Source organism: Cephus cinctus, unplaced genomic scaffold (assembly GCF_000341935.2).
Source record: "Cephus cinctus unplaced genomic scaffold, Ccin1 Ccin1_scaffold0696, whole genome shotgun sequence".
NCBI lineage: Eukaryota > Metazoa > Arthropoda > Insecta > Hymenoptera > Cephidae > Cephus > Cephus cinctus.
Genome location: NW_014333318.1, coordinates 1 through 14,078, shown reverse-complemented (window position 1 = coordinate 14,078; position 14,078 = coordinate 1). Strand labels below are relative to the sequence as shown.

Here is a 14,078-nt window from a genome sequence, read left to right as displayed (position 1 = left end):
GACCTGTTTTTATATACCGGCTTGCATAATCTTCCTAAGATGGTAAGACTGTGTCGATGGAAATCGTTTCGTGACGTTACGCAGAATTCTACAGTTGCTCGGTCTGTGTGCTTTTCGAGATTCGAACGTTACCCGCGTAAGGACTATAGCTGCGTGAAACTGGCTGCAACTGGGTCGCACGGTATAGGCTGTGAAATCAATTAATTCTTTGACATTTTGAACTTTCTAGCTTTATTTTCTTTAGTAATTTCTATGTCTATATATGTATATATATACTCAGGGATTATTATGTATGACGGAAATACGGAACCGGATCCTGTATAAAATTAGCCGTGTACCTGTTACAATAAATAACAATTTTAAACCACGAATTTAGAGAACAGCTATTCTCTTAGCGATTCGAGCAAAAAGCAGGGTCCTAATGAGAAAGGCGTATTTTCAATCAGGAGTTATACCTTTGCGACGAGTTCAATTGACCTCGGCAATATTTCAACGAGTTATTGTTCTTCAAGATCTTGACTTCCTCAGGAAATTGAGAACATCGGAACTTGGAAAATTGTACGCGAATATTTAGCTACGCGACATTCGGTTCTTCGATTCACATGGTTTTGTCAATATTTTTATGAAAATGTCATGGGATTGTTTTCTTTGTCGTTTCGTCTAGAATCTTTTGGTACGATGACTCTTTCGATCTCGTCGAGTGCACTCAATGAGAATATTCAACGGGCGTCATTAAGCGTCGGGTATTACTTTCCCAAATGGGATTGGAAGTCTTCCAGAGAAATTCCGTCATTAAATTTCAAGATGAATGATCGCCGATAAGACATTATATGTATTCCCAAGTAAATACGTACGTGAGTGTACACTCGTTGTTTAGATATACGATTAAAAGATCGACAGCGCGGAAATAATGTAAAGCAGAAAAAAAAAGATTCTAGACCAATTCCATATGTGGGAATATGAGTTTTGCGAAATTTCAGTAAAAAGACAAAGCACCGTAATACACTGATTATAGTCTCATACGGTAGATCTCATATTCGAAATAACTCGATCTGGACGTAAATGTATTTTATCGTGTATAATATACCTAGTACGCAATTTAAGTTCGACATTCGTTTGTGCTCGGAAGGATTTTTTTTGGGTCGGAAATGATAAAAAAGAAAAATACATGAAAAAGGTACCAAAAGGTAATATTCGTATAGGTGAGAACATGTACGAAATTTGTACACGCAATTTTTTTTTTTTTTTTTTTTCTTCAGGAATACATGAATTTTATTTTGAAATATAGCGATATAAATTCAAGAGAATAGAAGAGACCTTGAATTTAACATATCACCGGATATCCGGCCTGGTATCGCGAATGCTTAAGAATTTTCGCACGAGTTTCTCGGTCACGTAATTTCGTATAAAACAGCTTCGTTCTCAGTAATGACAAAGAGAACATGGAGAAACTTTGGTTTTGGAAGAAGCGAGGAAGTTGATGATCTCGAAGTCGGGCGACTTTTACCAGTGAAAACACCTAAAGCCTGTCTTCGCTTCTCACGAAACGATTAACAATGATCGGTCGCCAGTGGGTAAGTTCGCACGAGCGCGACGGATTTCTAACGATTAACCTGCGAGCGATGAGAGCCGACAGCTACGTGGGGCTGGTCGTCGCTCGATGAGAACTGGCCTTAGTTAAAGTCATTAGGTAAAATATTAAAATGCACGCGTGCACGCATACGGCCTGTAGTTTGCACACCGGTGCATCCAATTTTTCGCAAATTACGCCGCAGAGCGCGTGTCGCTTAGTTACGCCAGTTCTACAATGTTTCTCGTTACTTTATTTTCACTCCGTTTTCCCTTTTGTTTCGCTCGTGATTCTTACAAATTAGACGCGCATGCGCATCGCTGCCGTCTAATTCGTTCTTCGACCGTATCGCAGTAGCATCGCGCATGTAAAATTTACAAGGAAAATTTTTCACACTTGAAAATATAAATTTCGGAAATTCGTTAAAATTAGAAAAAAAAGGTTTTTTTTTTTTTGAAATAGCGGCAAAAGATAACGTCGTAATTTTCCTTAAACGTCGTTCCAGGTATTGCACCTTATCGCCACTTTACCTGTTGGCTGTCCGCTTATCCTCGATTTCCAACGATTGCAAATTCAGGGAAGGCGAGTCAGGCTTAAGGCGAAGCTGAATACTTTGTTTAAAACGACGCTGCGAGATTACGGCCAGATATGGTTGGACTTGTCTGGCATTTCTGACTCTCATTAGGGAAACTGGTTTATCATTATCCTCCCACGTTCGCAGGCGCAATTTTCTCAACCTATACTTCTCTCATTTTCACTCGCTCTCTCTCTCTCTCTCTCTCTCTCTCTCTCTCTCTCTCTCTCTTTCTCCCTCCTACTCTGTTTCTACATTACTTGCATCATCCTTTAGCTTTGTATTCTCCCCTCTTGACATTATCCGTGCGATTTTTCAAATAAGCCTACCGAGACTCTCCCATAGACACTAAGGCAATTCCCATGATTCGTATTTCGTATTGATCCGCGAACAAGGAGGGACTCATTACCAGCTTATTAATCGGATTTGCCGAGACATTAATTTGATTGGCTGATCCAAGCGCCCTTTGAGGTCGAGAATTACATGTAAAACAGTCCAGAAAGTCTTTTGACCTTAATGAAAGTTTCGCATTTTGAATATATACAGGCAAAATTTTGTACGTGGAAAAAATTAAATTTAAAAAATTAATTGTGACTACAGAGTACAAGTCGAATTGAATTTATTGTTTCTTAATGAAAATTATATATATTTAATTGTCAAAGCGGCGTTTTTACACGAAACGTGAAGAATCAGAGTAAATCGACTTATAGACGTGTATACGTATATACATACCCGAGCGAACTTTGATTCGATACAAAACGCAGTTCAAAGAAGTGGAACGCCTCCCCACGGTACAGTTGGATTTTCTTTTCTGTTTCAGTTAGGATGCAGGCAAGTGTATTGACGAGGTTTCCAGGCACGAAGCGATGAGACCTCTGGATGGAGGCCGAGGAAGCTGCAGAGCCCCCTGGGGCTTCGATCAACTTCCGTTCACCAGATCCTCGCTGTTACTAGCCGTTTTCCGCGGGAAATTCGAATCAACAGGAAGCAGACCGGGCGACTAACCAAAAGAAATACGGTGAAAGTGATACCCGCCATCTTTGAATAAGAAGCGTCATTACCTTAATTGACAATATACAAATAACGTGACACCAGCCGCCCCGACAATCACGATGCTCGTTCACTTACAACGTCAAAGAATATCGTCAAGCCCGATCCTCACCGGAAGCCACGGTAGCATCCTGGATCAGAGTAATCGTCATGGTAAAGAGTAATCTGTGATATAAAGTTGAACCGAAGCAAAACTTAATAATAACGAAGAGACAGAGCTGCTATAAAAATGGCGGCACCGGTGATCGAGAAGAAGCGGTTCTTCTGCCGGGAGTGGGCCTTCATGAAGCTCTCTCACTGTCTGGAGCAACGGCCCGCTTCGAAGACATGCGGGGCCCTTATCGTGGGTGGCCCAGGAAGTGGGAAGACGGCCCTGTGCGCAGAGCTGGCATGGCCGTCGAATGGTGCCAACGCCCGACACCAGAGGTCACTCAATAGAAGATTATTGGCCAGGCACTTCTGTCAGGCCAGGAGCGAAGCTTCGCTCTCGCCGGCCCAATTCGTCAGGTCCTTGGTGGCCCAGTTGCTCCAAGCTAGCGCAGATGGAATCCACTTGTCCTCGCCGACCTCACCGACACCCAGCACGGCGACGACCTCCCTCACGTCGAGGGAGGCCGTCGCGGAGTCGTACGCGGAGAAGCTACGAACTGACCCAGAGATTCAGGCGGCGCTTCAGCCTGACATCCTGGACCGGGATCCGGATGACGCGCTCAAGAAGGCTCTTCTGTTTCCCCTCCTGGAAGTCGAGCCTCCGAAGAACTGTCTCTTCCTCCTGGTGGACTCCATCGACGAGGCCCAAATACTGAACCCACCTCAGACCGGGACCAGAGACTCGAGACGCGAGGGTGACAACGTCAGTAGGACCATAGCCGAGCTCCTCGCGAATCATCATCATCTATTTCCGCAGTGGCTCCTTCTGGTCTGCACCGCTAAGAGACAGAGCAAAACCATCTCGCGCATGTTCACCGGGTTCCGGAAGATATCGCTTGACGACCTCAGGAAGTCCCAGGTCGTACGGGACGTTCAGCAGTACATCCTGGCCAGGCTGGACCAGGAGGACGCCTTGAGACAACACATTTCCAGGGACACCGCGGAGATGCTGAACCAGCTCCATATCAAGAGCAACGGGTGCTTCCTGTACCTGGAGAAGGTCCTCGACGGAGTCGCGGAGAATTTCATAGTCCTGCGAGAGGTTCGGGAAATTCCTGGTACCCTGAACGGTCTTTACCTCTGGCTGTGTCAGCGACTGTTCAGTAGAAAACAGTTTGCGAAGGTGCAGCCGCTTCTGAACGTCATCCTGGCCGCGAAGTTACCGGTCACTCAGGAGATTCTTTACAAGTGCGTCTGGACGGCCAACACCGGGATCACGATGGAGGATTTCAATAGGAGACTTCATCTCTTACGGAGGGTCATCTCCGTATCGAGAGCCGGCGCTCTTATGCTCTTTCATCACAGCTTCGCCGAATGGCTCCTAGACGTTAAGCACTGCACCCAGAAGTACCTCTGCTCCGCAGCCGAAGGTCACGCCATGCTGGCGGCCCATTACACGCTCCGGGCTCCTGAGCTCAATCCCGACGAGATCTGCGTCCTGGGACAGCACTTGCAACGAGCCATGACTAATCTCGGGTCCACCGGATGCAGCCTGGACGCTCACGCTCTTCAGGTCTTGTGGATGATCGGAAGTGGGGCACCTATCGAGGATTGTTATCTGGACAGTTCGGATTGTATATTGTGGCCGAGGCAGGATAGCAAATTGCTCAGGCTTCTGGTAGATGCTGGCGCCAAGCCTTCGGAGAAGATTGTCGACGACGACGTCAATAAGGAGGCCGTTCCTTCTAGTCAGGTAATTTTTTAGAAATTTTTTTTTTATTTAACATCCTACCGTTTTTTTCTTCAAATATATCGCTATAGCGATATATATATATTTGCATCACTGTAGTAGATATTTGGTACTGGTAAATTTCCAAATGACGTCCGACTATGACCCCCCGTACGTATGACTAAGTACTCCCGACTTATTTCCTCAAGCAATTCGCAGTTTACGAAGACTAATAGAGATAACGTATTCCGATCGATCGCGACGTGCATTTCTAATCTTTTCGCCCGATAAGATAAGGCAACACGAATTTAATCACTCTCACTCGAGTCTTGTATTTTGAATATCGATCAGTGAATTTCCTCTTCCCTTGCGTCTTCGATCGATCGTAAAACAATAGACACCTTAATTAACAACAGTGCACCGTATATCCGTGTTTCGAATTACCTCCACATACAATACGACGCACGCTTACTAATTGCGTGACCGTGAGTGATCATTTTTCGAAATCATCGAGAACGCCCACGTGCTATTCCAAAAATAGTATCGTGGCGTCGCGCAGCATTTAAATTTAGTATGATACCAACGATCCATAAATAACTTCCCACTCTGTTATATTCAATTAAAAGATTTTTCTTATTTTTAAAAAATTCTTTTCATAATTAGACTACTTCAAGAATACGTTTTTCTTTTTTCTTTCTTTTTTAACGATAAAACGTATTGCACGAGTCGCCAAGCTGATTACTAAGAAAGGCTGATTAACTTCATGAATAATTGTCAACACGGTGAGGTAAGGGTGTATTAAAAAAAATTGCCACATTCCTCCATCAGGATGTTATTTCCTGACTAACCGATTCCGTAACTGAACGATCATTTGGGTTTCGGTCCCTGAATCATTTGACTACATCACGGAATGATTTACCGGGCTGAATCATCGTTTATCCGCGATTCTTCACGCTTTCGAAATTCCAAAGAACTAGTACCACCACGCGTCCTCGAAACGCATGTGGAGGGGAACGCGAAATTGCTGTAACCATGTGTACCAATTACAAAATGAAGTTTCGCACAATGTCATGTTGCTCGTGTCTGGAAATGCAAAAGGTCTCGCAGGATGTGAGCCCCATGGATGAATCTCTCGGAGAACCATTGACAGAGCTGCTTGGCGAGAGTGGCGACATAAACCAAGCAGACTCAAGTGGCCGCACAGTGCTCCATACCCTGGCAGCGGACGGGAATGCGTCGCTTCTGGAATTAGCACTGGCAGCGTGTCCTCAGGTAAGATTAAGGGGGAAAAAAAAAAAAAAAAATGTAATTTTTCGTAAGCATTAAAATATTCACACACAAAATTTGAGTATACGTACCATGACTAATAATTGACAATTTTTCTGCTCCCATTAAGGCAAAATTGGAAGCTACAGATCGTCATGGTCAGACGCCATTGAACTTAGCTGCAAGACATGGCTACGCGGACGTAGTCAGGGTACTATTAGCTGCTGGTGCAAGTGCGGATCATGCAGACTGTGATGGTTGGACCGCGTTGAGAGCAGCTGCCTGGGGCGGGCACACCCAGGTACATTCACAGCCAACCCTCACTGGGCAAACCCAGGACACTGTTAAAAGTACTCCCAATGTAGTTAGTGTTGATTTATTTTATTACTTGGTTCGCCTCGTTGTGGCTAATATCTGCACTATCGCTTTCGCACGTTAACTTTAAGTTTTCCCACGCACAGTAACATCCACGAAGCCCCCTCGTATAGGTTGACTGTATTTCAAGTAATGGATATTCAGAAGACGGTTACGAAGAATGACCTTAACAATCGTACTCTGTAATTGGCATGTACGCATATATCCTATATATATATATATATGAATCTGCAAGCTGCAAGACACATACCTTCTATGAAGCTATGAAGCTGCTATGAAGAATCCAGCCTTACACAATTGAACGCACGTGCGCGCATGTACTGCAATACGAAATGCAATAATTTAATGCAGTCCGTCTGATCTCTTAGCTCATAAGCTTCGGCGAATGCATGTTTGCTCCGTGATTATGCATGCGATTCGATTGTCTGACTTATGGCTAACAGAGACCTAACGTATGAAATTGAATGACATGTAGCTCCGCGCGTGACACCGGCACGAGAAATCGCGTGCGTCGCGCCGCGATGGCTCGACTTCTTGTTAGCTTCTGTATTAATGGAATCAGGCGAAGGCAAAAGTAAACACGACCGCTTCTTGCAGGTTGTCGAGCAGCTCCTCGAGCACGGAGCCATGGTGGACTGTGCGGATTGGGATCAGCGTACGGCACTACGTGCGGCGGCCTGGGGAGGCCACGAGGACATCGTCAAAGCGCTGCTGCAACATGGGGCCGACGTGAATAGGACCGACGACGAAGGCAGAACTGCACTGATAGCTGCGGCTTATATGGGTCACAGTGAGATTGTCGAACACCTTTTGGACTTTGGAGCTAAGATAGATCACGCGGATAGCGATGGTAGAACAGCGTTGAGCGTGGCCGCGCTGTGCGTACCTGCTAATCATGGTTACGCCAAGGTGAGAATGTATTTTTGAAAATTTGAGCAAAAAAATTTATTTATATTTTTCAATATTTTTTATCCTATCGTTCATCTTATTTTTAGGTCGTTACGATACTTCTGGAAAGAGGCGCTGCGGTTGATCATCAGGATAAAGACGGCATGACTCCACTTCTTGTGGCAGCCTTCGAGGGCCATCGAGATGTGTGTGAATTATTGTTGGAATACGAAGCCGACGTCGACCATTGCGATGCTACTGGACGAACGCCTCTGTGGGCAGCTGCCAGCATGGGTCACGGATCCGTTGTGGCTTTGTTGTTATTCTGGGGCTGCTATGTTGATAGTATAGACAATGAAGGGAGAACTGTTTTGAGCGTGGCTGCTGCACAAGGTGGCACAGACGTGGTTAAGCAGCTTCTGGACAGAGGTACTTATCGTGGTAGAGCCATTTAGCAATTTTTATTGCAGAAAAGTACGCTGGGATTGAGTGCCAGTAGCAGTTGCGATGATCTCATATGGGTCTATGTTTAATCAGGTCTCGACGAACAACATAGAGACAATTCCGGATGGACGCCATTGCACTATGCTGCTTTCGAGGGTCATATAGATGTCTGCGAAGCTCTTCTAGAAGCTGGAGCTAAGGTTGACGAAGCTGACAACGATGGCAAAGGTGCTCTCATGCTCGCTGCGCAAGAAGGTCATACGTCCTTAGTCGAAAGATTGCTGGACCAACATAATGCACCTATAGATCAACATGCGCACGATGGAAAGACTGCCCTGAGGTATTTATATAATATTTATAGCATGCTTATAATAGACTTGGTCGTACCTGTAATTGCCATGGGAACTGTAACGAACGTGAGATGCATCCTTATGTGGGTATACAGACTGGCAGCTTTGGAAGGTCACTATGACACAGTAAGAGTATTACTGTCACATAATGCTGACGGCAATGCCAAAGATGCCGATGGACGAAGTACCCTATATATTCTTGCCCTGGAGAACAGACTGGCGATGGCGAGATTTCTCCTGGAACATGCACACGCCGATGTGGAAAGTAGAGATTCTGAAGTACGTTTATCAATTTTTCTTTGTTTTATTTTTTTTAATTATTAAATAATTCTTATACTTGTGTATGCTTAGCATCGGTTCTGCGTTTCATACAGAGGTGCTGATCTTTATTCGGTGTGTATTCTATAGGGTAGAACACCGCTTCATGTCAGCGCTTGGCAAGGACACGTGGAAATGGTGGCTCTGCTATTAGCAGAAGGCAATGCAAGTGTGAATGCCTGTGACAATGAAAATAGGACTCCCCTTCATTCAGCCGCGTGGCAAGGACACGCGGCCATTGTCAGATTACTTTTGGAACATGGTGCAACTCCTGATCATACTTGTAATCAAGGTGCAACTGCATTAGGTATGGTGATGTAATATTTTATTGTTGAGAGTAACAAATATAACAGATTGACTGTTTGCCTTTGTATGTTAGATAAAGTATAATAATATTAATAATGCTTAGGTATAGCTGCTCAAGAAGGGCATGAACATTGTGTCAGAGCCCTTCTCAATCATGGTGCAGATCCAAATCATTCAGATCACTGTGGGAGAAACGCTATTAAGGTAGCTGCCAAAAGCGGCCATGACACTGTTGTTAGATTACTTGAAGAACATTCAGCAAATCAACGAAGTTTGCGACCGGGAGCCAATGGGGGTAGGTATCGCACCAGAGAACTTGGCTTCACGTAGTTACTTAAAATAGCTATAATTAATATATCAAATGTCAATCTACTTCAGGTGGTAGTAGCAGTGCAACGTCAGTAACGTCGAATTCGACAGCGGAAACGAAACCCTCGTCGGCCATTTTGAACCCACTATCCACTCAGTACAGTCCGGCAGAGTCACCCGACTCGACAAAGAGAAGAAGCTGCGTATCCTTGGGCAATAATTCTAGCAATAGTAAATCCAGCAGCAACCTGACTGGCAGTACCAAGAGTGATCAGGGAAAATTCAGTCAAAATTCAATGGTCAACCAGGTAATTAAAGTAGGTAGCCAAACCATGTTACTTGCATACAGTATATGATAATGATATTTGTGAAGTGTCTTAAAATTCTTAAAGTTGTTTTACTTTGCTTTACGTATCGCATAGTATTTGAATTACAATATTTATTTCAATTAGTTCTATAATAATTTCAGGCACCTTTATCCTTCACGCAACAACTTCAGCAATGCTCTCGGGGTGCAAAGAGCCGACCTTTAAGCAAACTATTGTCGCCATTGAAGAGTGAACCACAGAGTCCGATTTATGCTTCGCCGCCTCATTCACCATTGAGTGACAGCCTTATACCTTACTCGCCGACAAATACAAGCCCGCCAAGTGCTCAGACTGCGGCCAGCGTTATACAAAGCCAACTCGGGGTGTCTCTCTTAACAGGCAACCAAAGTATACAATACAAGGCACAGGGTGGAGGATACAATCATACCTCAGCCATCTACGAGCCAATAAATATAAAAACTGAAATTATTGAGAGAAACGAAACCACCAGGCCCTTCGAACTGACGAACGAAATGCTAGGTTTCAGTGTTGGCAAGGATAAGAAGAATATCCATGACGATAAGAGAAATTCAGCTGATACGCACTTTACGCGAGACACGCATATGAGAATTATTCTGGGCAATAGTGGTGCTGGTGTTGGTAGAAACGTTAAGCACACGCCAGAACATACATCTGGAAGGTAAGAAATAGTTTTGTATTTATAATTAAATTTGTAGCTATTAGTTTGACAGTTAATAGAATGACCGAAATGTAAAACACGACTAAGAATATTTACCTTTGTTTCAGCAGCGGTAACTCAAAACCAAAACGTAATGGTTTAGTTTCTAATCCGGCTATGAGACTTGTCGCTGGCGTTAGAAATGGCATTGAAAATGCCACAAATCGTAATAAGCCAATTACAACGAGAGTCAATGGATTTCAATGGAAGGCGGAAACGCGAAAAGAGACGCCCTTGTAGGAGCAGGTATTAATGCATGCTGTCCTGTGCATTAATTGAGATGAACTTATACGTAGGAGATGAGAGTGAAAATATCCGATAAAAAAAATATTAACCTCTCGATCGTCTCTATGATTCAGGTTTTAGAATTTGCAACAGGTTCGCGAAACGTTGCAAATCGATACTGCGGTTGGAGGATCTTCATCAGCAAGAAGCGAAAGTCAATAAATAAATTTTTCTCCTTTTATTTGAGCAAAATCAAATTACCTCAAATGAAGAAGTGACGAAAGCATATTGAAAATGATACTAATTAGGAGACGAATGGAAATTACCTAACACATAATACCAAATATTAAACTGCATAAGAAATGTATGTAGATTTAGTGATGTAATCTTATCGATACAACTTTGTATAAATGTAACGCTAATTAAATTCTTTACTGATCTCACTAATACTACATATATTGATAACTGATTTTCGAAATCTCAAAGAAATGCTAGAGTGATAATTTTGACGAAAGATTAAATATTGAGATTTTCAATGGAAGACTGGATGCTGCGAATGAAGCGGATTATATGATGTCTGAGAGAAAGTTTTGAGAATTAAAAAGAAATGTAAAGATATGTAAAAAAAAAAGAAGAAGAAGTAGTATTGAAACAAACAATTAAAAATCCTAATATGAAGATAGTCTGACGATGCCGAAGTTGCTTCAAATACGTAAAAATATGGCCTGAAAGTGGAAAAGCCCGTGTAAATATCCGTTATTTATGTATTGTGCACAACACCAATCATATTTATTATTACACTGTAGTAGATGCAAAATAAAATACGAAAATTTAAATTCAATAATTAAATTATAACCTGATGCTTCTGATGGAAAGACAAATGGTACACGAAAAATTATAGGACCTCTGTCGCTCACTGATAAATGGAAGTCATTTATAGGATTATCACATCATGTAAGTAATTAAAAATATCACAAGACTAGTTAAAACGAAATTAACACTGTATATACAACTAACATGATATATATTGAAAACGATGTGCCACGGAAACTATTCTGCCTAAATTTAAAAAAAATTAATTTTTTCAAATGTAACAGATATCAAGAAAATATTGTAGTATTTTATTCCACGGCACATTTTATTTCAATTAATCTAATTCACGCCATTTCTTTTATTATAGATTCTGGATTAATAATCTTTGGACGATGGACACTCTATATACTGACTATACTCACATTCCACCAGGAAGGAAAAAAGAGAAACTACAATAAAAAAAAAATTAACTTTGTTATACATATAACTATTGTGCAGACTAGCCAAAGATTAGCATCAGCTAATAGTTAAAGAGATGAAGATGATGAGTACTAATATACACAGTGCTTACTATAGTCGGACGAATAGTTGTATTTTTTACCGTCATTTATATTTATCGTTTTACATAGACGGATAAACTGTCGTCCGAAATCTTGCCTATGTTTTTAAAGGGACTAAAAGAAAACACTGGGCTACAGTACATTTCGTTAAATAAATTACGTTAGGACAAAATGAAGGCATTAAACGGCGAAGTCGAGGAAAGCGTGCCTCCCCCCTCCTCCTATTTGCAAAATATTAATACTATAAAAATACCATTAAAGACCTTTTTAGGATAATACTGTACATGAAGGTTTCTACGTTGCTGTCATGCATGTCAATTCTTGTACGTTTCATGCAATACTCACAAAATTTGTAAAACGAACACTTACCTTTTGAATGGGATGAAACTTTTCCAAAAAAAAAGACCACATCTTTCAACAAATATAAAATATAACTTTTAAATGGAAGGTAGTCATTCAATTTTTCATGTTTTTTTTTTGTGATCACACAAGTCCTCTTTTTTATCAGATTTATTATGTATATTACCAATTTTGAAAAAGCTTCATCCCGATTCGCATTCGTTAATGAATAATTTTCGAAATGAAATTTATTATACTCGTACTTGTAAGTAATGGAAGGAACGATTGATGGAATTGACAATTGTCCAGATTGTACTTATGCATTTCCTTTCGCAAGAGATAATTTTTGTGTTTGTTCAATTGAATATTCGTATCCTAATTGGAATCTTGCGTTAGGAAATTTGTTAACTGGACGAATGTATCGAAGTCTGATTTTATTGAGAATAGAAAAGCATTGTAAGTAATGAATTTGTGGTACGAAGGCCTAGACAGATTAACAAGCAATTATACTTCACTTGCTGCAATTATAATTGAAGGACGATTCACTGTATAACATAGAGAGATAATAGCCTATTTAATATTTAATACTTGTTTTTATTGTACATTGAAATTAGCTTTAATTGCGTACGCATCGTTCGTGCCAATTTTAATTAAGCATTAACGATAATTAAAGATGGTACGAAGGTAATGAAGTTTGTGTGATTTTTGTTAGATTGGAAAATGTGATTTCAATGGTAACGTTCTAAGGATGAGGACGTAATGAGAGATGAGAATAAAACAAAGTTCTATAGCGAGACGTTAAATAGAGAATGAATATAGCATAATTAGCAGAGACTCACTGTTAGAAGTGTTGAAATGTAGATTTATTATTATTATTATCATTATTACATTTATTCATCTTGTAAATAATTAAATTATCGTTAATATCGATGTATGGTATTAGCACACTACGTAATACACAAATAGAAAACAAAATGACTCCTTAAGCCTGTGTTAAACTAAAATTATGTGGTCTAGAAAATTTCGTCAATAGAATGAAAATTATAATTTTCAACTAATTGTGAAGCGACTATGATTACTCAATAATAAAACCGTGTATTGTATGAAAACGTAATATTAATTTTATTTTCTTCGTCTCGGTTAAACATGGGCGCCTACGAGCGTGACTGAATTTTAAAAACCCAGTAGCGTAGATGGCGCCACGATCGAAACATTAAAAAAATGAATGTACGAAACAAAATAGAATGAAGTGTGATCGATGACGTATCAAAAATGAAGTCACTGATTTGGCATGCAAAATCATAGTTTATATCATTAGATATATTCTGAACGATAAAAACATGAAAATTGTTTATAATCATCCATGAACCTCTGAAAATCCAATTTTTAAATGAAATTTTCGTTCTTGGACTGAACTTGAACTTCGAACTCAGGAATGAATGCGTTTTCTACAAAAGGTGCTAAATTACACAAAACGCCTTTTTGGCACATCAATCAAAATGCCTCAACGTGCCACACCCATTCCTGAACGAAAGGCTATCCCAAATTTTCAAGTATCCTGTAACGCCAGTCGTACCACGGAAAAAAATATGGAAGGTGATCGATCGAGTTCCTAACGTAATAAATTCTTAACGCCTGATATAAACCAATTCTTTTGCAAGGATCCACAATCTACGATCATCCCGAAGTCAGCTGCGTGGCTGAATACATTAAGAACAAATTGTACTTTGCCACTTTTCTTAACAGAAAATCAGAGATTCGATGTACACCGAATATTCACTTCTTTAGTATCGACGACGAATTGATTTATCAGAATTTCTATAAT

General features: G+C 41.0%; 1 protein-coding gene across 12 annotated transcripts in view; it reads left to right on the top strand.

Moving 5' to 3' along the window:
- Positions 1-13,367, top strand: part of LOC107270096 (ankyrin repeat domain-containing protein 50) — a 60,735-nt gene extending 47,368 nt beyond the window's left edge. For 5 of the 12 annotated variants that reach the window (XM_025087458.1, XM_015744781.2, XM_025087457.1 and 2 more), the window contains 13 exons: positions 2,965-5,037; positions 6,112-6,285; positions 6,410-6,643; positions 7,252-7,563; positions 7,650-7,971; positions 8,080-8,326; positions 8,432-8,615; positions 8,745-8,961; positions 9,064-9,255; positions 9,339-9,586; positions 9,739-10,277; positions 10,385-11,495; positions 11,722-13,367. In XM_025087458.1, the coding sequence (XP_024943226.1) occupies positions 3,424-5,037; positions 6,112-6,285; positions 6,410-6,643; positions 7,252-7,563; positions 7,650-7,971; positions 8,080-8,326; positions 8,432-8,615; positions 8,745-8,961; positions 9,064-9,255; positions 9,339-9,586; positions 9,739-10,277; positions 10,385-10,556 (4,455 nt within the window). In that variant the 5' untranslated portion in view covers positions 2,965-3,423 and the 3' untranslated portion in view covers positions 10,557-11,495; positions 11,722-13,367. The remainder of the gene's footprint in view (positions 1-2,964; positions 5,038-6,111; positions 6,286-6,409; positions 6,644-7,251; positions 7,564-7,649; positions 7,972-8,079; positions 8,327-8,431; positions 8,616-8,744; positions 8,962-9,063; positions 9,256-9,338; positions 9,587-9,738; positions 10,278-10,384; positions 11,496-11,721) is intronic. The other 7 variants (XM_015744783.2, XM_015744782.2, XM_015744780.2 and 4 more) reach the window with 6 other exon arrangements.
- Positions 13,368-14,078: the final 711 nt, after the last annotated feature.